Source organism: Cygnus atratus, chromosome 2, assembly GCF_013377495.2.
Source record: "Cygnus atratus isolate AKBS03 ecotype Queensland, Australia chromosome 2, CAtr_DNAZoo_HiC_assembly, whole genome shotgun sequence".
Taxonomy (NCBI): domain Eukaryota; kingdom Metazoa; phylum Chordata; class Aves; order Anseriformes; family Anatidae; genus Cygnus; species Cygnus atratus.
This window is the reverse complement of record NC_066363.1, coordinates 101,837,557-101,865,493: the sequence shown is the minus strand read 5'-3', so window position 1 is coordinate 101,865,493 and position 27,937 is coordinate 101,837,557. Positions and strand designations below refer to the sequence as shown.

Sequence of the window (27,937 nt, the reverse complement as noted above, 5' to 3'; positions counted from 1 at the left end):
TAAAGTAAATGGAGTTATTTCTTTTGAAAGGACTTACATTATCTGCATAGCTAATAGGTTCTTTACATTAACTGTAGCTCAGCTATATCAAAACATAAATCACAGACAGAATAGATGGACCCTGCTGCATTTCTTCTCCCATTCCCACTTCTGTCTATGCATTTTCATCCCCTTCACGTCAGCCCTTGAGCTTTCCATCTCTTAACTCAAGGGAGACTAAAACTGTCCACCTGTCTAGACATGACAGTTGTTAGCCCAACCAAAGACTATGCCAACCTAGCAATAAGAGTTGCTGAGTACCAGAAGTGATGCAATGAAAGTGAAGTGGCAGAAGCAAACACAACGAAAGCAACACCACATTTCAGTAAAATTGCTGAATTAGCGTACATCTTGTCAGCTAATGTAAATAATTCTCTCTTCTCCAATCTGAACTTACGGGGATATTCAGCCAGAAAACAACATTATTTCTCTCCCTATTAATAGTCTTTAAGGTTTCTTCATTCCTCTTCAAAGGATCTTCAAGACCTTTTAGGTTTTATTGTTAAAAGCCACAATTCTCCATTCAATCATGCTCTGTGTAAAATAGCCTTAGATTATTTATCCTTGTTAAACAACTACAAACACTTCTATGTTCCTTGGTCTATAAGGAGAAAGAAGCTTGCAGGCATCAGGGAAGTTTGCACCAGTTGCTAAATGGTTCTCTGCGTCAGTAAATCAAAATAGAGGATAGTAGGAGTAATCCTTTAAAACGGTTAAAATTTTAGAAACCAGAGGAAGAATATTGTTTTGGGAATAGCTACACCACCTACGCAGACTACAGAAATCTTGCAATTTAAGAGTTCAACAGAAGTGTTCAACACAAGATTGTCAAAATTGTCTCCATCGGTTATACCAATATAACATGCAGCAGTTTCATGCGATTCAATCTGTTAGCAATATATTCAGTGATGACAACAAAACAGCAAAAAGCTGTTGTGCTCCCTGAAAAGATCTTAGTGCCAGAACCGCTTTGTCACAGTATAATACAACCTGACACATCTGTAGTCTCATGGGATATTAGCAAAACTTTAAGGAGGTTCTTGTTTTGCAGCATCCTTTTCACTGACTTGAGCATCTGGCTACCATCAAAACTCCCATCCAAGCACAACTTCTACAAACGTGCTGATAAAAGTGGAATGGGTAAATTAGTTCTGGGCCAAAACAGAGCAAGCTAAACCTTTCACTTACACATTCTGTGAAAATTAAGCACCTCTGTGCAGTCTTCGACACATCAGATCTATCAAAATATAATTATGCCATCCTTTAGCAGTGAGCACCACAGTGTGGACAGCATCTGTCAAGACAACCCAGACAAACACTGAAACAGTAACAGATTGCACATGGCCAAGTGTCAGGACTACCCTAAATCAATTTATTTCCGAACAAAATGTATAACAGAAGAATTTACCTCGGGTTCGCTTTGATAAAGAAACCACTGTAGGAATTCACAAGTATGCTAATAGAATGAATTGGTATTCAACATTTTTTCAAAAATGCATTTGTTTTATTTAGTGAGCATCCCAGATGTATAAAGAAACTATTCACTCCTTTATCTGGAGAATATTTTCAAAATATTTAAGAGAAGATATCAGACAAGATGAACTGATCGTTCTTTTTAAAAGCTGCCAGCTGCATTTCTGAACTGAGTTACTCTGGGCCTAAAGTACATTTATAAGGAGTTCCAGGAAATACTACCTCCTACAGAATACGTAACACCTGAAGTTCACACACTGCAAATTAAGCAAAAGAAACAAGTACTTTTATATGTTTTTATTATAGAAAAAAATAAAAGGCTTACACTTGAATTCAAAAAGCAGCAGTATTTCATGAATTTGAAGAAATTACTACAGTGAAGTTGCTTTAAGAAACCTTTCGAGATTCAAGAAAAAAAAAAAGTAAAATGTCAGATTCCGCTCAGATAACATTCTAAACTATTTGCATGACCACAGTAAATCCCTTAATTGCATATCACTTCTGACATACCCAGTATATGATGCTCTTCTTTTCCCTATGCCTTGCTGAATATAGCTGAGAAAAGGATTTGGTGAAAATGGCAGTACATTTCAAGCTAAATTTTCAATAGTTCAGTACACATCTGATTGATAATACAATTAAGAAGTGCCTGAGATACATGTTTTTGTCTTGACTCCTGCAGTTGAATGTTACAATTGTAATGGATCCCAGTCTGATCTATTTCTTACACACTATTTATAATTTTTAGGTCCATATCTCAGAAGATTTCTCAGCAAGGTCTTTGGATACTACTTTGATTATAAACACAAAAATAACCACAATAATGAAAGCTCACAGTTGAAACAGTTCCTTGCAGTGCAGCAGAATTCAGGTTTGGGGTGGTTTTTTGGTTGTGTTTTTTTTTTTTTTTAATTACACATTATGGAATAAACAGTGGTGTTCCACGGACCACTTTCTTTTTTTTAGTCAAAAGCCACAGGTTTCCAGCCTGAGCCAAAATTAAACGTAATTCATTTGTACTTGAAACTTTATGAAAAGAGACAAATGAATAAAGCATCTTATTGCCTTAATAGTCCAGCATTTTGATTATTAGCACTGACTTGTGCTGAAGTCCAAGGAAACTTACAGGTTTGTCCTTAAGTGACTTTTTTTTTTTAAACATAACACAGCTCTACATCAAGTAAAAGACGACTTAAAGCACATTTTTTAAGCATCTCACTCTTCACATACATGCTAAAAATACTTCTCAAAAGTATTCTGCAGATTTAAAAAAAAAACATTAAAAAGCAAGGAACTCAACTTACTATTTACAACCAACTATGCAAATAAAATGGAAAACTGAAAAAAGGCAATTCACAGAGAGAAAAGAAAGAAATGAAGGAACTTATCAGACACCTGCTATTCAAAATTCTATGAACTCATCTTTTCTTCTCCTCCCAAACGGAAAAAGGGTTGACTCAAAATCAGACAATTTTTTTTTCCAAAAAAATTTCCTGATCTCCTTAAACTTTACAACAGTAGCAAAACTCTTTCAACTCATGCATCTATGTATTATACTCTTCACTGTAACTTTAAGCCAGCTGTTACCAAGCTACTTAACCAGAAGAACCAAATTTCTTTCCTACAAGGAAAAATTATACAATACATTTTAGCCAGTTATAATTTATATTACCATCAGAACTTGTCTATTTAAGCTTACCAATGTCTTAATTTAAAATTCCTTAACTTAGTGCTACAGTATGGTAATTTCTTGTGTGATCAAGCTGCCTTATGTGAGAAAATAATCTGCATTATACAGAAATATTACCTTAAAAGAGGAAAAAAACAGCATGAAGACTAAGAGGAGAAGCAACAGAAGTTTTGTTTCTATGGTACTGTGACATCAACACCAAAGGCTGCTTTATATTTTATCCTTGGAGATTAACCCTGGATACAAACTAATCCTTTTCACAGTCACTGGGTTGCAGCTAAAAGTGACTTTTATAACTAAATAGGTAACAAAAACGCATTATACTGACCAATCTGTATGAATGGTAATATTATGCTTCATTAACTCCCTCTTTCAAAGTAGGTAACAGTCTCAAACTGAAATATCAACACCAACTACCTCAAAGATACATAACAATCTGAATTAAACACTGTAAACATGTTTACACTGTTCAAAAAGCTTGTCACTTGGGAGTTTGGCAAAATAGATAAACAGTGCTTGCTTATGCACCATTGCCAAATTTATCAAGTTGTACTGTGGTTTCAGAAAAGTGAAGATAAATTTTTACTAAAAGTCTGTGTAAGCACTCATACAAAAACAATTTAACAAGCAATCTTGTTCCAAAAAGGTTTATAACGTAGTCCTCCAATATTTTTAACTGCTAACACATCCTATATCAATTAGACATTCTTGACTGCCAATAATTATATTAATACATGATAAAACAGTCCTCTAATTTATACCAATTTATATTTAACTTGATAAAATAAAGTATTTTTTCAAAATAACGTGCAACATGTAGAACATGTGACTTCCTGGAAAAACTCTAAGTTGTCTTTAGCTATCAGGTTCTGAAAGACTTTACAGGTCTCTTTTAAACTTTCTTCGTATTCAGCCTTAATTTTATCAGTGTTTAGCTGGGCTATATTATTAGTAGCTAATCACATATACTAAGGTCAAGTTGCATTATCTTTATCTTGCTGTTCTGGAAATGAACAATCCAAACCTTCCAAAACAAAAAGTGTCAAATCGTACCTGCAAATTCCTTCTCTGATAATCGTTAAAGACAATAAAGAAAATCAATATTTCAAATTTTTTACTTTCAATATCTGAGAAAATTTGAATACATGCAAGTCAAAACTACCATAATGCAGACAAAAAGGTCCTCTTTCATGAAGATCATCAATAAATGACTATCTTCAATAAATAAGTCTATTTGGAAATTCTAGAGAATTTTTTGCTCAACTAGTCTTTTTTCTTTTCCAATAGGTCTTTCTGTTTAAGATCTCCATCTGTATAGTTTTCGTTCTTTTCCTCCTCTTGTTCTTCCTCACTGCCTTCATCTGTGAGCTCCCGATCACTGTTCTCCTTTTTAGCTGCCTCATGTTCATCTACCCCTCCATCTGTATCAGCTGTGCAGATTCCATAACACATAATGCTGATGACACCCAAGGGCAACCCAAAGAGAAAGCATCCCAGAAGCGGTGAACTCTTGAACACTGACTGTTGGAAGACAAATTTGAAGTCAAAAAAACTTTCACTGAACATTCAAAATTACCACATTATTTCTCTTATTATTCTGTATGTTTATTCAGAAACATCTGAACTGAGTGAGCTTGCTGCAGAAAGGAGGTGCCATTTTGATTATTACTACAACATTCCAATAGGATGGTTAATGTTAAGATGCCAACTACATATTTTATTGTTTGAAGCTCGATAAACAATTGTTTTAATAGCATTAAAATAACACTTTAAAACATTCAGTTTTAACTCTTATTTGTGCCTCACTCTCAAAAATTAGTTTGAGTCATCACAAATGATCTTGAGAAACACTTATTAGAGAGCTTCCTATTAAAGAGTAGCTTGAAAGACTTCACTGAACAAGAGGAAGGACTTTTGGTTTCAGAAACTGGTGTCTGAACACTGCACGCTGACAGAAGTTTGGAAGTTACACAAAGAAACATGCAAGTTTCAATTTAGATTCACAGCACATTTGTTTGTGTAGGACAAATGAAGAAACAAATTTACGTACATTTTCCCAATAAAATTCTGTTAAGCATTGCTAACCTCTAAGAAGAATTATAAAAATATTTGTTTCAAAACCACATTAAGTATAGTGTTTAATTCCCCTGTGCCTTAACTAATTAAATTGAAACCATAACATTTCTCAGAACATTAAAGTGCTATTACTTTCAGTCAAAGGAAGACAAGAAGGTCAAGGAGAAGATTTTGAATTCTTCTTGTTCTATCCTTTAAAATGTCATACTTTAATACAGAAAGGAAGTGAAAAAAAATAAAGAAACTACATATATTCAACATCTAACACACTGAAAAATATCATTCAGACTTTAACCAAGTTAATTAGGCTTAAACTTCACATATATCACGTGTGCACGCACATGTGCATATAGGAACATGTTTATATAAAGTATTTCTAAACTCTGAAAAAGGTTTGCATCTTTACTGGCAAGGTTATCATCTTGTTTACAAAAAATAAAACTTACCACTACAGTAGACTTGGCGTCATAGATTATTCTCTTGATTCGTTGCAGAACTCCATCACCACCCTGTGCCTGAAATTTTAAATGGAACCATGTCAAAACTGCTGACACTTTGCAGTTATGATTCCAAAAGTTCATTCTTCAGACCTTGCAATCTTAAGTCCCTTTAGAAGGAAATGAAAAGTAATTACTCTTGCATCTCATGCTGCCCAGACACTCCAATTTCTCAAGCGTGGATAAACATTTCAACAGCCTCAAAAAATTCTCTCACAATTGGTTTAGACAATAGGTTCCAAGTCGACTGTCACTCTAACACATCTCACCATAGAGAAACACTAGAAGAAATTACCAACTGTTCCAATGCAACAATTATAGAATTGCAGAGATCTTCTGAACTTTCCTGCAGCTGAATGATATCTATTTATGGATAACGACAGAAGCAGTTAGAAAAATCTGCGAAGCAATAAAAAGATATATAGGTATAATTAAAAAAAAAAAAAAAGCTTTTGTCTAGCAATGATAGACTCTACCTGTGTTACCATTTAACTTAGAAGAACCTTCAAAATACTATACAGGTCTGAAGGTAATTTGTGTATTGAACAGGATGAGTCTTCACCTTTCTCAACATGCTGAAGAAACAAATAGGATGAAAATTTACATTTTGGAGGAAGTCAACTAATCAGAGCGTGACCCTGACCCAAGCCCTCCAAAATTACAAATAAAAATGAAAGACTCAAAGCTACCTAGGACCATACAGAAAGGAACAAGGTGAATAATCCAACACCTCCCAAGAAAGGGAGATAGGGAGTGTTATACTCCTCCAAAATTTCACTGTGGTTCAGAAAGTTTGTGTTCTATACTAGTTTACCAGCGTACTTTAAAGACTGTCATTCCTCAAAAGCTGTACAATCTCTTGGGCCTCAAAACAGCTGAAGTAATACCATTTCTGTCTACAGACACCAGCTTAAATGAAATCACACCCTGTATGAGCCCCCTTACATACATGTACAAGATGTGAATTCAGACAGAACTTTAATCGTTCTAGATGAAATATGCTAAACAAGACATAAGGCATACTATGACAAAAACACAAGACATCACAAATACAGAATTTCTCAAAGTTAAAAAAAAACTAGTTTAATTTGTTGTTCCCACCATAAGGATATATTTAAATAGAGTTAAATAAATGTAATAAAAACATAACTCAGAATTTTAAAGTGTAATAAAAATATTAAAGAAGTGAGAACTGAAGAACAAAGAGCCACCAAATAAGTTACTGGAAAACTCCTTGCCTTGCAACTGGAAACATGGCCAGTAAAGTCATGAACAGCAAGCATATTATAAGCCTACCCATATTTTATGTTGCTACATCAATTTGTCAGACTGAGTAAACCAAAGTACTCCATATGACTGAAACAACCTACAGCCTTGCTTGTCATTACACCATCTAGTAACCTAAAACTACTTGTATAACACAATGTGGGATTCAGCTAACACAGTAAGCATTCAATACAAAGTGAACTGTCTTAAACCAGCACAGGCTTCTTCTTCCAGAAGTCAGCCGAATGATTTGTTAGCACTGCCTCCCTTCATTGCAGGCTGTCTTGTTCTGTGAGCACAAACGAGAGCTCTGATCCACAATCTTTACTCATCCACATAACATAGCCTTCTGCCCAATTTACAGTCCACTGAATGTACAAGCAAACCTGAGTTTGTTTTGCCAACATTAAAAGAAAAAAAATGACCAAGCCATCAATTCCATGGGGATTGATGAGGTTTGTTAAAAGATTATTTAGAGCAGTTAGATAGTAGTAAACTTGTGTCTGAAATATGCAAAGGAAGTATACCACTGCTTTTGAATTTGAATCTACCATTCATCAAGCTACTGGATTTATTAATTCATTGCCAAAAAAAAGAGTTCAATTATGTACTCCAGAGAAATTTTAAACAAATATTTAAGGCAAAACAGGAGAATAAAAAGCTCACCATTTACCAGTGACAACAGTAAAAGAAATTAAGAGAAGTTAACATTATGCTCTATGCAATAAAGCCACTCTTGCTTTCCACCTGAGGTACTACAGTCAGAACTATGAGCAAAGGCACTCCTAAAGAACTAAGAATCATGCATTTATTGACAGTACCCAAGACAAGAAAGCAGAACAGGAAGAAAAAACACGACATGGCAACTAGAGTAACCAAATTCTTTTCCTATTTTAACATCTAATTAAATAAACACCAGCCACACATTTGAAGTCACAATGAAGACTTACTTCAGCCGTGCCATCCAAGATACTGTTAATAAACTGAACCATGTCTTCTGTATTCTCAATGTGCCTATCTGGTAGAAAATACTGCTGATTGGAAGTATTCAAAACAACAATAGTAGGGATTGTCAAGTCACTAGAAACATAAAACAGAAAGGTTAGAGATTTAAAGAAATACTGCCTACAACATTGCAATTCAAATTTCTACAGCATTTAATGGCATTCTACATCATTAATACTCTCTTCGTGTGTTCCTTATACCAGTTCCTTAAAGACAAGAAGGAAGAAGGAACTTAATGGTACAAGAATGTTTCTCATTAATATTTTTCCTTCTCATCTGTGCCAGTGAAGCTACTGAAGCTTACTGTATTTTACATGCCCATAGTGACTGTAAATCAGATAGCTTGCGACTTGCCAGTTAGTAAGATCTCACAGTAGCTTTGCATTTGAAATATACTATTAGTACGACACACTACATTAGTGCACAAAGGCAAAACTTTAATCCAAAAATTCAGTCCCAGTTGATCAGCTCTAATCAATCAACTTGTGTGTGTCAAGTCAAGAGAGAAAGACATACCAACTGAAGTTCTGTTACATAGTTTTTAGATATAGCAGACAAACCACAGATTTTTTTAAACCATTATTAGTCATCAGTTGACATTCACATGCATAATCATTGCTAACAATCACAGAATCAGGAAGGGAGCTGAGGATTCCAAGACACCTACAGCTGACATTACAATGATGCTGCGTACCTCAGCTTCCACAAAGATGCATCTTTTCTTTCAGTAAAATACCTAATATTCTGCTTTCTTCTTTTGTGCACAGCTTTAAGTACTATCATTTTTAACTCAACAGAAGCATTCTCATCCACTGCTGAAGACAGAGATAAATGATAGTATCTACTAGTGGAGTTACAGGCAAATCAATAAGTGTATCTCTACCAGGGACTACTGGTGGAATTATTTTGTCCTTTGTGAAGAAAGGGAATTTGTTGCTATGCACATCTACAAAAATAAAACGTATTCTGCAATAGATTCCTTGTGCTTCCAGAGGCTTTTTCTACCTGTTTCCACTTGCTGCCATCTGGTGGAAAATTGAAGGACTGGCAATAACCTTTTACTCAAATTATTCAGGTAACCATGTGAACCACTTCTATCACTGAACAGATTTTGCTGCTTTCTTTTAGTGCTTTTAAATTATGCTGGAAATGTATGTGTTTCATTCAGAAAATAAAGTAAAAGCCTGTTAACAGCAACTTCCCCCAAAAAACACAACAAATTATAAATTCACGCATTTTGTAGATTAAGTTAGACAATCCAGTTGAACAGATCTAGCAATTATTACCAGATCACTACTGCTGTAAATAGCAGTTCTGTCTTCTTTCCCTTCATCTGATTGTTCCTAGGGGTCTCATCTCCTTCCCTAGCTCCTTTGCACATCAGTTCTGGTACTCAGCAGACTACATAGTAAGACTTTTTGTTGTTGTTGTTGAATCAAAATAACCCCCCATATCTCCTTGCCAGAAAAACAAACGCTTTTATACCAGGTAAACAAGCTGACACATCTTAGCAGACAGTCAGATATCAGAGCCTGCAAAGGCAAGGCAATAATGAAGTGAGGAGGGTCTCATTTTTGACAACTAGAAAGCACTATATCAATAATCACACCATTTAACTTCAATTTAGACACAGATGTTTTCAAATTACTTTTATTCAGGTACTAATCTGAATCTACAGGCATTCCACAGAAATACAGACTTAGTGCCTCCAGACTCTCCATGTATCTCCTAGAACTTTTAGTAGCACAAACACATTTGCACAGTTTAGAATGGAATATTTGCATATCTATCTCAGTTTGTTATTCTGACCTTGTAGTCCTCTTGTGGTCTTAGATCTAGCATCCGCAACAGCTGCAAGATCAGACAGATACACGAAGACAGACACTGTATACTAGTGCAGATACTCAGGCTCTGTGCTTTGATCTCTCAGAGTGGGGCCTGGAATACTCTCCCATTACAGAGCTGGTGTATCACTCAGAAGGCCAGAGTAGAACAAGTGGTCAACAATAAATGCCAAGCAACGTAACTCTCCAATTATGTATTTTTGGAAAATAAGGGCAAATGTGAAGCATCTTGTTAAGCTATTTAGATATTTCAAAAGGTAAAAAGTACATACCAGGTGCATACAGAATCATTTATGCATTTTATCCTGCTTGCCTACACGTACATGTTTGTATGCCATTTCAACTCTCAAATCCATGGTGAAACCAGGAATTAACGATATCTGTTAATTGATACTCCAGTGCCAGCTTCTGAACAGCTAAGACACCTATCTCTGGTTTTAGGAAGACATCTTATACAATCTCAGGCAAATCCTGTACTTCATTGTTCAACTGCTTTTCAGAAAACGATGGCTCATAAAGCAAGAGCCACTTAAACATCGGCCTTAAAAATGCACCAATAAGAACGAATGTGCCTCTCCAGAAATAAAAAACATAGCTAATGAATAAACATTTGTATGTCCTGTTACAACTTGACATAACTTTTGATTTTGCTAGTGTCCTGTAAATTTAACCGAGGGGGGAAAAAAAAAGTTCTAATAGAGTAGTTAATTTATGAAAGTAAACCTGAAAGATGAACACTTGACAATCAGCACTACCAGAAGGCCAAACTTCTAACATTAAATTACGCAGCTTTAATTTAACAAACAACTGATACTATGTTATATACTGACTTCTGAGGACAGAATTTTTTTAATCCATGAAAGGCAGGACTTCTTCAGAAGGCTGCTTTAAATTATATTTAATTAGCAACAAATATAAGCAGAAGGAATACTGAAATACGAATTTACTTACTCCATTAGTAAGCTATTAATGTAATCATTTCCATCCATATGGCCAAACTGGAAATCCCTATAAGAAATGCATAATAAAAAGAAACAAAACAGAATAATGGATTTCAGCATCGAAGTAAATTTGTGTTTAAATAACTGCAACTGAAGATGAGAGCAAACACTCAGCAATATAATGGAAAAAAACTGACAATGCTGCAGGACAGTCAGCCACCCAAAAACACTGTTAATGGAATGGTCTTATTAAAATCAGCATACAAATTAAAAAAAACAGAGATACTGTAACATTTCTCAGGTGAAAAAATAACCATCTTGGAAGGGTTAATGCAGAAGTTAAATTAAGATATTGTAGAAACGTGCGCATACCTGTGAAAGTGATCCTGATAATCTCTAGCAACTTCCTGAATAATAGATTTTAGTCTGGAGGGGGGGAAAAAATAAAAAGAACAACTCTGAAAATCCAGTGTATACTCCATTAAAATCCAAACATTTAGATTTCCCCAGTAAGTGAGGAATAGTATCTCATCAGCACTTAGGATTCCCTACCCCTCGAACAAAAAAACACCTTGTTCATCTTGCCTTTACCAACCTTGAAAAAAAAACAAACAAAAAACCAGATGATCTGGGAAAATAGTATATATGGTATTTGAGTATTTTCTTAGCTTACTTCTGTGCGAAATCAGAAAGAGACAGAGGAAAGCCTTGTTCCTCCCAGTCTCTTCAGCAAGTTCTAACTCAATCGAAAATGCTTTTTTTATGCAAGTTCTGCAAGTTAATTGTCAACCATCACTAAATTCATTTTAATGCAACTGAGATGAAGTCTTCTGTTTAACTTCACCAAGTTTATCTCAAAATTATGTGCATTCAAGTACTGTCTTCCATGTTAAAAAGCTATGCAATCACTGTTTGTTCCTGAGATTTCACTGGTAAGTGGTAGAAGAGTGATCCAGAAACATGCATCACCCCCCTGAAAATTCACATGAGCTTCAGAGCCATAAATTGAGTCAAGTCAGTATGCTGAAGTCAATCTAGACAACATTCACAAGTTAAAACCTTCCACTTAGCCTAGCATTTCTGAATACTTAAACTTCCAAAATTCTGTAAATCAGTGAAGTAGTTTTCCACCATACAAGCACATTTCTCCCACAGTGTCACCAATACTGAATTCTGTACCTGGTATGTTCCAGTGAAGAGTTTTTATCATCAATAACTGCAATAGCCACAAGTTTTCCTAAAATAAGGAATAGAATGCTTGAAACCGTTTAAAAACAAACACGCATTTTCAGATGGAAAATACTGCAACATTTCTGCAAATACTCTATGAAATATAGGTATAACTATTTTTTTCACAAACATGTAAGAACACAGACATTTTATAACCTTTAAAACCTCAAACAAGTCAACGCATGCACTGAATATAAACTTCTTTTTAAATGGGAGGTAAATTATAAGGTATCCTGACCTGGAAAGAATCAACAGGGATAGCATTTCTTCTGCTACTTCAGTGTATGCATGCCTTTAAAAGCAGTAGAAATCATTCCAGAAGTCACTTGGATGCAAAGCTCTCATTTAACTTGAAAAAAAAATTTACCAAAGAAATGCTAAAGTATTCTGAAACAGAGGTCCAATTTGGCACTTGGTAGTCTTCCTTCCTCACCATATCTACTCTAAAGGTATCTGAATCAGACATACGGTTAAGTTCAGCCACATTCAAAATTTTATATGTTCATAAAACTGTCAGTATTCCAAGAGTTAACATATAATTCATGCAAAACCTACACTGCTGTTCAATTAAAAGCCTTACTTAGCCTTTGTGAATACCACAGGATTAGACATACTTATCTTTATGTTGTGAGTAAAGGACTAGTGCAGGCTTTGGATGAAGACTCTAGTTAGTAGAAAAGGTCTAACTAACTTCAAAAAACAGCAGACATCATTAACTCTAACTTTCAGAACAAGCAGTTTTTCGTTTTAGTGCTGTTTCTTAGTGTTCTTTATTTTTCCTTAATGCTTAAGTTCAGTTTCAGAGATCACAGACTTCAAATGTAGCAGCATCTCACCTGTATCTCCAAGTTCATATAACGTAAAGCCATCTACATTAAGGTAACCTTGAAATCTTTCTCGATTTATCCAGGATGACAAGTCACCATCTTCATATTCTAAAAAACAAAGAATGCTAGAAGTTAAAGACACATCATGAATTAACAAATACCTTTTTTTTTTTGTAAGGTGAGCAATTGGATTTATTAATGTCAAGTGAGCAGTATGCTCTCATTCCTAAAATATTAGTATTAGGCAGAATACTAAGTTTATAGTAAACTACTTTCATTGCTAAAATGCTCCAATTGCATGACCAGCTGACTTTACCTCAACTGCCCCCCTGTTCCCGCCTAAAGATTCCAAAAGAAGTGAAAGGCAGAGAAATAATTAAGTATTTCCTATACTCTACCAAAGATTTAGGCTGTAACTCCGCACATTAAATGTCAAAGTTTTATTCATGGAAATAATGTCAGCACTTCAGATGCAAACAGCATTCCCCCCGCTTCTTTTTGTTGTTGTTAGCACATTACTAGACATATCAGTTTTAAAACTTCTCATACTATTTTCAATTGTTAAATAAAAAGTATGAAAAATTGATTTGATGACTCCTTTTTATCATGTCAAGGATAAACAATACTATTCTAGGAGACAAGTGTGACCCACTACAGAAAGGAACAGTTTAAAACCCTAAGAAGAGTTTCAGACTAAGAGAAGAGATACAAAAATACGCAATGTTTGTGAACATTAAATGAAACAGAGGAGTCCAGAAAAGGTAGATTCATTAACAGCATTGTGAATGTAAACACAAATATCTACGTATAATTAAAAATTAGTTATACTGAAGACTGTAATTTCAAATGCTAGATGTTCTGACCCATAAAGAAACATATGATCCACGGATATATACACATACATATATAAATGTATATTAAATAAATTTGCATTAAATCCTAACATTGGGTAGAGTGAATCATCACTAATTTTAGGTTAACGCTGAACCGTCATAAGATTGTAGCATGCAATTTCAAGTATAAAGCTTCCCACGGAGCTACATCCCTTACTGTGGAAAAAATACAGATGAGGCCAGAACTGAGAAATGAATTTTGCTAAACCATTTCCTTTATGAGATTTTCAATTTTTTTCTCAATTGTAACAATTACACATACAACCTTATCCAGCCTCTCATAACATGTTACACGTATAACTTTATCCAATCTGTTATAGCATAAATCAAACAAATTATGCAAACAGTATATTTTTAGTCCTTTATGAGTAAATTTTTTTACAAAATAAGCTTGCTTTTTCTAATTTAAAACGCATATCCTCTTTTTATCTATATGATAGGCATTCTGTCAGTGGCATTTCAGAAACAGTACTATTCTCATGTGGACGTTCTAGAGTCTACAAGCTGAACAAGCCAGTCAGAATAGTTTATGCCACCTAAAATCATGCATCAAGTGTTGCAGTAACAGTTCACATCCTCTTCACCTCTTTTTGGGAGGCACATTTTCAGAAATGGAAAAAATCACAGACTGGAAGTTCAACTGTTCTGTGCATGCTTGATCAGTTATCTAGGGAGAAGTTATGCTGCCTAATCCTTTCCCACTACCAATATATAAGTAACACAAATACGAAAGTCACATATGCTCAAAGCCGTCATTTAAGTCTCTCTAAATTTTAATATTGAGAATAAAGGCAGGATCAGTTTCCCTCACAGTTTTTAAAGGAAGAATTGCTGTGCTAACTATACAGCCTGTATTATCAAGACACAAAAAGCTACTTTACTGGAGTAAAGTACAAATCAAATTAAGTTCAAGAGAAAGAAGGTCAGGAAGACTATTTAGAGATAATCTGATTAAATGTTTGGAACAGCAAACTCATCTATTAGATATGATACTGTTTTTCATTGTATCTGGATTTCCCAAAGCCTGTGTTAAGTGACTCCTCTTCAGCAAGAGTTTTCTTCTACTTCTCATGTACTTGATTTGGACAGTGAGTGAAGGAAAACATTTTAATGCCATTTTAATGTGTTTTAATGCCAGCAAAGCAGTAATATTAGAAGCTGTGTCTCACTGAATAACATAAAGTAACCCCTTTAACTTCTACTTCAGTATTGATAAAAACCAATTCCTTCTCAAATGCATTTTGTTCCGTAAATAATTTTTTCTCTATTCCTTCATGAAATAGCTGTTATTTATCACAAAATTGGGGAATTTCCCACCATCCCAACTTGACCTTCATAAAAATTCTGCTTCTTCCAGTTTCTCCACATACGCTTTCAGTATCTTGCCTTAAGTGTACACTTTTACTTACCATCATATACAAAGTAAGTTCCATCTTTGAAAACAACAACAGCAGGCAATTCAGGCAAGGTCACATACTGAAAGAGGGATGTTCTTCAATTAATCCACAGAAGAGTAGAATTTTTTTTAAACAAGCATCTCAGAAGTGTGGAAATGTAGCCCAGTGGAAACTTTTGAAGTACATTTAAACATTCTCTGTGTACATTTATAAACATAAACGCCCCCAATTTTCCACTATCACAAAGTAGTGCAACATAAACCTATTTTTGACAGGTAGGTCTCACAAACTAGAAACCAAGCAGGATTTTTAATAGTATCTGCAACAGCATGAAGAAAGTTTTATTGAAGTTTGACATTAACTTTGGACAGCTCGTAACATGAGGGTTCCATCAATCCTGTACTGTTCTCTGCTCTCAATTTGTGCTGTTGTCAGTATACCTGTCACACAGTTGCTTCTACTAAATGGTCAGTCAACAATACTGAATAGTAAAAGAGTAACGTTGATAACATGTCCCACTAAATCTGGGCTATATTTCCTGTGGTTCAGGCTAATGGAAATACAAAGACATTTGTTGTTTCTGGGAAATATAAGAACAGTATCACGAGTACTTTTCTAATTGACACATGTTCTGTAATCATTCTGCATTATCTTTCTTGGAACAAAATGTAAAAACTAATCGGCCTGTTATGTAATAGCTCATATTAATGAGCAAGAAGGTTAATTCTAGACATTGGAATACATAGACGGCTATAAAAAAATATGCTAGTTCACACTCTGCTAATCTGAAACTAATTTCAAGGTTATACGTTGTCAGATTCTGAGCATCCCATTTGGAGATAACTAGAAATGAAAAAGCCTCTTGATTTTGCTTCAGCACTTAAGTAACAATGATTAGACTAACAACAGTGGTAGCATTTTTTCATCCTTGTGATTAAATGTAAAATTATTTCCTTTCCATCAAAGAACCCAATCTTTCAAGAGCTACAGTAGGATTCTGCAGCCATCAGACTGGACAGACTAGTGTTTTGATCAGCTGTATTGCACACACTGTGAAGAACTTATTTTTCACTGAACTCCCTGATACTCATGGTTACCAGTGGCATCCCACGCTCCAGACACTCAAACTAGTTATAAAAGTGGCTGGTGAAAGGGCTTCCAGGAGCAACAAGGATCATCTGCATCAGCTCAGAAATGAAGTATACATATTTTTGAGTAGGTTTGTGATTTAACATAAATGTGATTTAACCAGTTTATTAGCTGGTTTTATATTAACTGGTTCAGTAATATTACCGAACAAGCCATTTGTGCAATAAAAAGCAAGCAGACAAACTTAGTTTGTGTTTTTTTTCCTCATACAGACAAAAAAAAATGAAATGTTAGTGTAATTAGTTTGAAATTTATCAAAGACAAATATACTGTAGTAAGCAATCTCTTGCTACCAAAACCTGCAGAGGAGAGCTGTACCATTTCTATGGAAACAGTAGGAGCTGAACAGCTTACCTCAGGTAGCACATCTTCTGAGGCAGAAAAAAAGTATGTATAAACAATTAGTTCTGAAGCAACTTCAATGTATTTTTCCTGCAAAAATACAAACACTTTTTTTAATGTCTCAACTTTGAGTATGCTTCAAAGGAATGCTTTGCAACTTACCTTATCTTCAAAGACTCATTAGAAAATATGGTTAGGACAAAAGATTGTGAAAACACTTATTACAAGCATGTACTTTCTCCAGTCTCTAAACTTTTTAGACGTTATTTTAAACTATGTCTGTGGAGAGCCAAAATAAATAACTTTATTTAATCAAGTTTCAAACCTTTAAAGGAGATTCCCCACCAACATACACAAAAAGTACACGATGCCTCTTTTGCACATGCTCGAACATATGCTGGCTAGGAAGTGGCCTGATAAGAGGTCTGGGAAGAAAAAAGAAAAGAAAAAAAAAATCTTAGTTTCTGCAAGCTGCAAAAACCCAAATAGAAATCCCCGAGAAAATGCACAGGTGGTTTCTTTTTCTAAGTTTCCCTATTCAAATTCATTTAATTTAATTTATTATTTCAGTTTCTATTAAAAACTGAAAACACCCCCCCAATTACCTTGCTATGTTCCTCAAATAACACACAAATTTCAAGTCAGTATCTTTGTACAAAACGCTGTCACGATGTTAACATCCAAGCCATTTACCAACTGTACAATCATTTGAGAGAAAAATTTCTGAATGTAAGGACAGCAGGCAGAGGATATAGTCTTCGAAATAAATATTCTTTAAAGATTCTAGTTATTAGAGATCACAGACACTCCTAAACTACAGAATTCTCAACAATAATTAAAACTTTAAATTCATATGAATGTCACTTGATATCTAAGGATGAAAGGAAGTAACTTGATTCTTTTTTCTCCCCAAAGGCCTCTCAGTATGAGTATTACAACGATTCTGTCTTAGTAATGTCTTCTATATATTAGCCAACATTTAGGTCGGTATCCTTGTCTCTGGCTTCCATGAGTTTCCTTTATCCATATTTTTCACTACTTTGAAAAGCCCCAGTTCTTAGTTCTTGCACCATAAAGAAGTGCAAGTATGACTAGTCAGTCTCTTATTTGCCTTCTCCATGCCACTCAACAACAACCTCACATGCAACCACATGTATATTGCACATAACTTTTCATGCCAATGACTTTTTTTTTTTAATTAATTGCATTTCTGGCCCACCTCAAAATCCTACAGAAGTCACAAGAAGTAGTCTCACAGAATTCTATACTTACCCTGCTACTCTATTAGCAAATTCAATTATATCATCTTTTGTTCTAGGTCCTCTATAGTTGTATGCCAAATCACCTTTTAAGCTGGATAAACAGGAAAGGAAAAAAAATGTAAAGAACGAGCACATATTAAGAAGCCACAAATTCTGAATAACAGTAAAACCAACAAAGCTATAGCTGCACATGTAGCCCTGCAGAGAAGGACCTGGGGGTTCTGGTGGACAAAAAAACTCGTTATGAGCCAGCAGTGTGTGCTTGCAGCCCAGAAGGCCAACTGCGTCCTGGGCTGCATCAGAAGAGCCCAGCAGGTCAAGGGAGGTGATTGTCCCCTTCTACTCTGCCCTTCTGAGGCCCCACCTGGAGTGCTGTGCTCAGGTTTGGGGCCCCCAACGCAAGAAGGATGTGGACTTGGTAGAGCAGGTCCAAAGGAGGGCCACCAAGTTGATCAGAGGGCTGAAGCACCTCTCCTAGGCTGAGAGTTGAGGATGTTCTCTCAGCCTTCAGAAGAGAAGGCTCTGGGAAGACCTCACTGAGGCCTTTCACTACTTAAAGGAGGCTTAAGAAAAGATGGAGAGTGACTTTTTTTACATAGGCAGATAGTGATAGGACAAGGGGGATCAGTTTTGAATGAACGAAGGGAGATTTGAATTCTTTACTCTGAGGGTGGTGAGGAAAAGTTTGCACAGAGAAGCCATGGATGCCCCATCCCTCGAAGTGTTCAAGGCCAGGCTGGATGGGGCTTTGAGCAACTTGGTCTACTGGGAGGTGTCCCTGCCCATGGAAGGGGGGTTGGAACTGGATGATCTTTAAGGTCCCTTCCAACCCAAACCATTCCATGCTTCTATTCTATGTAGAATTACTCAATCTTCACACTTATTAGTCATCTGTTATCAAGTGATAAGCAAGTTTATTTGTCAAATAATCAGCCAAAACAAGTTATCAGCAAAAAACAAAACTCGTTAATGGAATCATGGAGTAAAAAATTATTTATAGAATACCTAACTTACTGATTTCTAAAAGTAATTACTATTTTTTTTCCTAGTACACAGCAGTCGTTTACTTTGTAAAGACACCTGTCATTGGGAACATTTGCTTATAATACAATAACAAAAACAAACACCAAAACTTCAGCATCACTTTTTTTTTGTTGTCATCAATAACTGAAAAGTACCAAATGATCTGCAAAACCTTCTAAATATATCTACTAAACAAAGCTTCCATGAAGTGTTGGTCAGTTTACTATTCTTTGCTGGCAGGGAATGCAATGTGTTTGCACTGTAAGTGTATTCAAGTAAGATTACCTACATTCTAACAGGGCTTTATTTGAATCCAAATAACTTTAGAAAATCCACATTAAGAAAGCAACCGTTAAACCACTTTTCTATGATTCTATACGTCAATAAAGTTTTCATCCCTAAAGATTAATATGCGAAACGTCTGACCCATTTTTGAGAAACCTAAGTTGAAAAAATATATTATAAATACTATTTGCTTAAACAATGAACTCCTAAAGCCCAACATATTCAGTGAGAAGTAGCCCAAATTAATAACTCTTTATTTGACATGACCTTGTACTAGACTATACACTCCACAGTACATATAATAACATTAAAGAAAAAAAGGCCATAATATTATCCTCCATCAATTTTTCAGTTAGTGAAGCAAGAAAAAAAAAGCCACATATATGCCCTTTGCCAAACTGCTCTCACATTTTACCCTATATAGTAACCACTACTGTCAATTACATAAGATTTTCAGGAACACTTAAGGGAAGGGAGTCGTAATTAAAAATAAGAAAGTGTAATCAGCAACTTATAGAAATTAATGGGAAGACTTAGGTATGTACTTACTGCCTGAATCACTCTTAAGGCAAAAAAAAACTTGGCACATAACTTTCATTTTAATATTTCATTCTTATCATATATATGAAATATATATTTATAGACACTTTTAAAGTTGCATAGAAAATAGAAAGTAAATGAATTCCAAATCTGTTAAACTATTTTTTTAAAAAACAATTCAGTAATATCAAGCATCTTGATTAGAATTTCAAAGCAAAACACAGTCCAGCCAAAGTCACTGATATCATCAAAAGGGGATGGTGCTTTTTCGTTTTGTTGTGGTTTTTTGTTTGTTTTTAAACAGAGAACACTTTCTTTTATGAGATCAGTTTTAGGAAAGGTAACTTAAAAATAATTTAATGGGAAGCATCAACTTACAGCTTAATTGTTGGATAGCCTCGCACTCCAAATTCAGAAGCAATACCTGAAATACATGCATTAATGCCAAACTGAACCAAATGTCTCCTGCTCTCCTAACTTAAGGCTTAAACAGTGCTTACTATTCAAGCCACATAAACAAACAAAAAGCCTACCAATTAGTTCAATATTAATTATTTCCTTTCAAAATTTGCTGTTAGAAAACTTCATTACATTTGGGACCTCCTTCTGTGGTACTGCAGGCTCCCAGCATAGACTCCTGATTTAGATGCCGTAAGCAAAATTGCATGAGAACAAACTTCACCAGAAATAGAGTCTTTCTAAGCAACCAGTCACTTACCCACTGCTTGCTAATTGATAAAAAAGAAAAAAAGACTATTGCAGCACTTTTCCCCAGGCCCCACCCTGCCTCACATTTGTCATTTACAGCATAATTTGCAACATCCTCTCCAGTTGTGAACACAAACTGCCACCTTAAACAATACCTTCCAGTCAACTCAGTGTTTTCCAGAAGTTAAAATAAGCACTCTTAAAATAAAAAAAATCTAGAATAAGACTAACTTCTAACAATGCCTCTGCAATTCCCTGCCGAGGGTGGGGGCGGGACACACCAAAAGCCTGCACTAAAAATGCACAAAAATCCAATACTTTTAAGCATAAACGTTCTGAAGCTACCAACCAGATGCCAGAGGAGCAAATATGGGAGGACCTGTGTGCAGGGATATGCATAACAATTCAGAAATTGTGTCTTAAGATTATTTGCCTGGGTCAAAAACCTAACTGCACAGAACAACAAATTAAACTAGCAATTCACATACTTGCATCTAACTCAAAGAAGACCGATCTAAGAAACACACAGACTATGCTCAATTTCATTCTGATCCTTTCCTCTCATATTTGTTTTGTAAAAAACTAGAACACGTTATGTGTATTAAAATACTCAATCACAAGAGCTGTCGTTAGGTAGATTATTTCTCCTTGCAGAGCTCTTAAAGCACAGTTGAAAAAACTACAGAATAGACAGGTTTGATCTTTGTTTTGGTTTTCAAAAGATTCCAGCCATGGAGATTGCTAAAATTTTCTTCGCATCACAGAAGAGATTTACTTACACCATCATCATCATCTGATGATACGAAGAATGCAGTATAGGCAAACAGCAGCAACTATGCTAAACCCAAGCATGATTTATTTTACCTTTGATTGCATTCAGTGGACTTCTAAGGCAAACCTGCACAAAAATTCAAGTGATAGCAACAGAATAGTCATCTGGTAAGGTATAACTGCTGTATCCTCATTCCATATAGCTACCAGAGGCAAGATTTATTGAATGCTTTATATATATTTAGTTTCCAACTCAACATTTGATGACGAGTTACCCAAAGTTCAGATAGTTCACGATGCTTCACGTTCCCATTGGGAATACAAATTATTTACAGCTAAGCATTCATGTTCCTTCACAGTCATGTGTGTGCGCCCAGCTGCATTTCCTTTTGATATTCTCAAGGTTGAATTACTTTGATTTCATAAAGCCTTTAGATTGGGAAAACATTACCCCCAACCAAACAATACTTACTAGAAAAGGAAGTTGCATCCATCTTCCCAACTCTTACTGGAGAGCCCATGTTTTTCATTTCTATACCCACTTCATTCCACACTGGCTCCAATTTCTTGCAGTGGCCACACCAAGGTGCATAAAACTGAGAAGGAAATACATTGCATTAAAAAAAAAAAAAGGAGAGAAGTTAATTAGCCCTCAGATACAGTAGAAAGATTTATTTTTAAGCCTGCACGTTACTTACAAAGCTGAAGTGACAAACTGAGCTTTTACGATTTGGTGATACTTTTAATATGAAAGCAGAAGTTTGAAAAGAATGTACTCAGTTGCTGCACTATTATACCATTTCTTCTTTAAAAAAAGAAACTTGTGTAGCAACTACTTAAAAAAAACTCTCAGAATACCTTCCTCTATTTCTAGAAAGTTAAAACATCATGTAATCAATCTATCCAGGAATATGAACTTATTTGCCAAATGGAAGAGGATATGCATACCTCCCAAAGCTGTCCCTCTGGATTTCATTTTTTTCAGGAACCACCTTTATACAAACACAGTGTAAAATCATTCCCATTTTGTCAAGGCCAAGCAGATCTGGGAGACTTCACGTTATCTTTCTGCCTATGCCTTGCTGCAACACCTCAGTAAAATTAACAGGGAAGATTCCAATGTAAATTTCAATGTATAACAAGATCAGGTGGCAAGCAGATAAAGTCGGATTTTGTCTAATCAACCCTGAAGCAGCATATATGGTTTTCACCACTCAAATATCACACCTTTATTATCTTTCCAAGTATGTTGGAAAGAAAGAAACCTTTCGTATATTTGATGATGTAGTGCTAAATATCTAGCACAAATTAGCTGATGTAGCTAGAATGGAATTGTAAAAAAAAATCTGCATGCAGGTTATTAATTACCTCCTCACTGTGTTAGACAATCTGCTTTCCTTTTTTAAGGACTGTAAAATATAGGATGAAGCCTGTCTGCATTCAATACTCAGTCTAAATCCTGTTTCATTCTGAACAATGCAGGAAGATTGCTTATCCATCCTGTCAAAAGAATAGTCATGTAATTTTTCTGCACCACATACAAATGAATTTCCAGATGATGAAGCAGCCTTACTACAGAGTAACATCATACATTTTATGCTTTGATTTTTACTAGCTTGGTACGAAATGAAGAGCAAGCCTTCAAATTTTTCCTCATATACTCACATCTACAAGCCAAATATCATCTTTACGGTTTTCTTTAAACCTAGAAGGGGAGAAAAAATATATCTGAATATATTAATATATCTGCAAATAAATATATGAACTGTATGTGCAAAGAAGTAAAAGTCCGTTAAATAATAATTTATATAATAATAATTTTAATAATAATAATTTAATCCGTTATAAAACTATAGATACTAGATTTCTGTTTTGTTTCTTTCTTGGAATGGGGAGAAGGTGTGGAAAAGGAGGAAAGTTTCTTTTTTCATTAAAACAGCCTCTGCATGTGCACAATTATTTTTTGAATCAATTATGCTTTTATGACTGTTTGCCAAGACCAAAAGCAAACTAGAACCCAGAAAACACACCAAAACCTCAAAAAATATTTGATTAGGATATGTGAGCTAAGCAGGAAAAGTGTTTTCTTACTATTCTTGTTATATTAAACACTGTATACTGTTAACTATTCAGAATACATAACACTTTTGTAGATGAACTAATTCACTTTCCTAGACATTGGTTTACACTGTTAATCTTAGCTTTACCGAATGTACACTAAATTATTTTTGTGTTACATGCAGAGCAATTTTAATTCAACGTCCTTCAACATTCTACCTCTCTACTCCTTTTCATCCACTACAGGTGTTATCAGTTTAAGTTTTTATAAAAGTTAAATGAAAAAACTTAATAGAAAATAATTTGAAAATAAAACTGATGAAAACCATGGATAAACTGGTACTATTGAATACTCTAATGCTAGAGCAATGACATCTTAGTGAACTGACTGAGTATCTTTACTAACAACAAATCTGTCGCTAAATGCAAAAAACTCCAAACAAAAATAGAACATGATGCATCAAAATCCCTGGGTACCTCTTGAAACGTTATTTACACATTTCACTGCACTGTTGTCACTACAACAAAATCATGGAAATTATCTCATTACTTAACTATTTCTATTTTGAGAATTAAATAAACTACATTTTTTATGTAAGGTTGTTTCTTGTTATAAAAAGAAGGGCTTTCATAAAAGTGACTAGAATTGGGAGAAATTACAGAGTCGTTTGAAACTTTTAATTACAAACTCACGGTGGTAATTTGAACCCTTTTTTGTTTTATTGATGGCATATCAAGGTTGCAACACTTAAAGTGGAAAAGGTATTTTTAGTGACTAATAGCTACAGTAAAGCAACATTTTAAAGTCATGATTACTTTAGTACATCATCTCACTAAAACGTGCTACAGAGCTACTGAGAACTAGTTAGAGCCTAGCATCTCTTGAGAACTCTAATGAAGCTCCAGCTACCTTCCAATTACGAAGACAAATAATTAGTCATGATGCAAGAGGCAGAAAGCAGCTACTGAAGCATCAGGTACTGGGCTAAGCTTGCATTTAGAGCATCACCTTTAGTATGTAAAAGAAGAATTTACAATGAGTTGTTCTCCCTGTCACAGTATGACTATACTCCAAGAAACAGTATTGAAATTGTACAGAACACTAAAGCACTTGGAAAGGTAGGCTGAAGTCTTACAAAACTAGTATACAGCAAGAATATGAAACAAAAGGGACCGTCTGAAGACTGTACATTCCAATGGAATTTAATAATTTTGCCAGCACATTCACTGGGCCTAAGAAAAAACTAATCATTGTTAGAATTGTAGTATAAGTTGTACAGCTGATTTAACAGCACCTATTTAGTTAAAACATCAACATCCACAGAAATTAAAATCCAAAGCGTAACATTACCAAAACTAGCCTGATAGTTGTTTTTGTCAATGATTAAATTATTAGACCATATCAAAGCAGCTATATGCACTGTTGAAGAAAAAATTATCTGTACAAACAGGTATTTCAGCATTTTCTACAGGTGCTGTTTCTAGGCCCTGTAAATACATTCCCAAGAATAAAATTTTAGTGTTTTCTTGTTAACTGTCCTATGCAATCCTCTTGCAGTCAGTAGACACAGGCACAGTCATACTGGTGGAAAGATGATACAGGTGTTGCATATCCTTGAAACAAAATGATTTGTCTCAAAAACATACAACCTCCCAACATTTGGAGGAATACCATGTAATCAAATGTTCCCTCACCGCCATTTAAATACATACCCCATAAAGACAAACGTCAAAATTTCAAGGGACTTAAAACCAACCCAGCTGCTGCTTCCACTCCCCCCTCTCCCTTCTCACTCCTCTTGCACCATTTCTGATGATTCTGATCCTGGGCCAAGCTCCGACAGCATCCTCACAGTGAAAAATACTTCCTTTTTAGTCAGGTCACTACTGCTTCATTATCACATTGCAACAACTCAGCAAGTATTGCAGGATGAGTACTGATCTGAGGCAGCCAGCAGTAAGGTTAGAATAAATTGATAGGAACCATCACTCTCACTTTGCATCCCTTCAATGACCCAGTTGGGTGATGATGAGTAATTCACATCTCTGTTATTCCCTGCTACTTGTTGGTTCCTGTCATAGAAACCTGGGAAAGGGACCTGCAGCTTGCCCTTGCAGGCATTATTTGCAACTACCATTTTTTTTTTAAAAGAGCTTTCATTAGCAGCAAAAACTACATATATTTTGGGTAACCGTAAAATTGGGAAACTAGAAACTTTTACCGGTCACTGCTCACAATTTCTTCTGTTTTTTTTTTTTTTTTTTCCCCCCCACAATTTGCCAGTTAGCTAAAAAGAAAAAACTATCCTGAACAACTTACTACTTAATTCCTATTCCCAACTGTAAACTCTGGCATTGCTATAGTTAAATAGTTGAAAATGAAAAAGAGTTCTAAAAGAGGATTTTCTTTTATCAGCTATTTCACAAAAGTTACATGACTACAGATTTATGCTTCTTTACTCCAAACAATTATATTTAAATTTACACCGCTGGAAACATGATACGGGAACATGATGTGGGAGCAGATGCACATTACTTTATTCACTTAGTCTCTTTACCTTCAGTATGAGATATGAAAATATGAGGTATGGAACAAAAACAAGTTTTGAAAATCAACTCCAAGCGGTTCCTGCACTCCAGCTACTCTTTCATAACACTTTAAACCCCAGTCAGAGATGCTGAGGTATCTATCTCTCTTTGATGTCCTTTCAATACATTCCCACTCCCTCCCCCATAACTTCACTGCAACTCATTTGATCCTATGATTATCTGCTCTAGCTGAATCAGCAATACATTTAAAATACAAGTGAATGGTTTTTGACCACATAGCTAAATGAAGCAATTTATCATGGACTGAAGCCTCATGAAACTGCCTGTGACTGACTTAAGTTTATAATGAAGCATAATTTATCTAATGCCTTCTCTGACAGCAAATACTTCCTATACTTTCTATTTCCACCCTAATAATCACACTGCTTTCTATTACTTCAGACCAACTTGCTGATCTGACCAAAAAAAGTTATACTCATTTTCAGAAAGTTAGTTTTTAGTGGGAACAGCAAGTACATTGCCACAGAACTACTACAGTGAAGCAAATAAAGGCAGTACACAACTAGGCTAAGAGCAGGAGTACCCGTTTCAACACTTTCACCACGTTAGGGCTACATTTGCTGTAAAAGCATGTTTTTACACTGGAACACAACTGGCACTTCAAGCAGCCATGGGCCAGTCGAGCAAGCCTGCTTTTTTCCTCTTCCGTTTCTGGCCATGCATGAACACACATTTACCCTTCCTCCCAACTCCCTGTGGCAGCCACATGGCAAAGGCAAATGCAGAATTTAGTGAAGCGTAATCAGCTTTAATTTGGGATGGCTATCGAGTCACCAGCATTCTTTCTTTTTTAGTGGAATAAATACAAGAAAGCCTGAGAACATTTTTACAAACAGCACCTGTAACAATACCTCAAAACAAACCCTTAGAATTAAAACATTCCCCAGCTTAGTTGATGACAACTACTAAATGCAAGCCACAGCCTTTCTGCTATTCATTTTAAGGAACAAATGAACTTTTGCGGTGTAATTTTCTGGACTACCACACGCTGCACAGAACCATCGATCCTGGGTATGGGTCCAGGTACTTTTTTCCCACCCCGCCCCCAAAGGCCATCCAACACTCAATTAACACTGCAAGACCCCCCCAGCACTTACGATTCATCCAGGTCCTCCACAAAAACCGCACCTGACGATGCCAGCGCGAACGCAACCACCGCTAGGCAAAGGAAAAGCGCACCGTGAGTAATCCCCGCCGAGCTCTGCAAGCTCCCGCAGCCGCCTCCTTCCTCCCTCTCCCCCCGCGCCTCCGGGACCCTCTCGCGGGACCCTCTCGCAGCCCCCAAAACCCTCCCCGAGCCCCGGCTCCCTGCACAGCCCCCCCGCCTCCACCTGCCGCCCAGAGGGGGCTGCCCAGCCGGCCGCCCGCCACCGCTGCCATGTTCCGAGGAGCCCCGGCAGCGCCGGAAGGGGAAGCGGCGGGCGGCGGCACCGACCTCTCACCGCCGCGCATGGGCGCAGGAGGCGGGAGGAGGGTGCTGCCTCAGGGGGTAGCGGCGGACCCGGTCCTCGCACCTGTAGGGCTCGTTCCTGTCTTTCTTGAGGGTGTTGCCAAGTTTGGGTAGCTGTGTTTGGGAACGCAGAGAGCTGGGGCACTCGAAAGCTGGCTCTTCAGGCCTTGAAGCATCCCCACGGTCTCTGCCTTCGGTTGCAGGTGGAAGGCTTGCCCTCGTTTGTGGGGCTGCACGGTGCAGAGCCTGCCAAGAAGCCGGCATTGTGATCTCACCCACGATTTGCAGAGTCGGGGGCCTCCATACCCTCGCATTAAATAAAAACAATGTTCCAATTCCTTGAAAAGTGAGTTTCAACAGATCTCTACCATGTCTTTGAGCGGTAGAAGGTCATACTGTACTGCTTACTGATATATCAGCAGCCCTCCTTCATCATGTTCATGAAAACCACAGGCTCTCTTACTGCTTCTTTATGTCATTTATTTTAATTTTCCTCATCCTTTGAAACCTGTTACAGGTTTTCGTATCCTCAGCTAGCTTGCTTTCAGTACAGATTTGCAA

General features: G+C 36.1%; 1 protein-coding gene across 1 annotated transcript; it reads right to left on the bottom strand.

Moving 5' to 3' along the window:
• Positions 1–1,794: 1,794 nt before the first annotated feature.
• TMX3 (thioredoxin related transmembrane protein 3) lies at positions 1,795–27,372 on the bottom strand. Its single transcript, XM_050708804.1, has 16 exons — positions 27,258–27,372; positions 27,024–27,084; positions 22,924–22,963; positions 21,731–21,854; positions 20,158–20,203; positions 17,942–18,022; positions 16,995–17,094; positions 16,682–16,759; positions 15,191–15,257; positions 12,898–12,996; positions 12,011–12,068; positions 11,204–11,257; positions 10,842–10,898; positions 7,992–8,121; positions 5,725–5,793; positions 1,795–4,723 (listed from the first exon to the last, which is right to left on the bottom strand). The coding sequence occupies exons 1-16, from the start codon at positions 27,304–27,306 to the stop codon at positions 4,466–4,468; spliced, it is 1,371 nt and encodes a 456-aa protein (XP_050564761.1). The 5' UTR covers positions 27,307–27,372; the 3' UTR covers positions 1,795–4,465.
• Positions 27,373–27,937: the final 565 nt, after the last annotated feature.

Excerpts from the sequence above, each read along its gene's own strand:
- TMX3 (XM_050708804.1), bottom strand. The coding sequence starts at position 27,306 with ATGGCAGCGGTGGCGGGCGGCCGGCTGGGCAGCCCCCTCTGGGCGGCA. Across the intron at positions 10,899-11,203 it reads TATCAGGATCACTTTCACAG|GGATTTCCAGTTTGGCCATA; the intron begins GTATGCGCACGT and ends CATTTCTTATAG. Across the intron at positions 5,794-7,991 it reads TCTTGGATGGCACGGCTGAA|GCACAGGGTGGTGATGGAGT; the intron begins GTAAGTCTTCAT and ends TTAAAATTTCAG.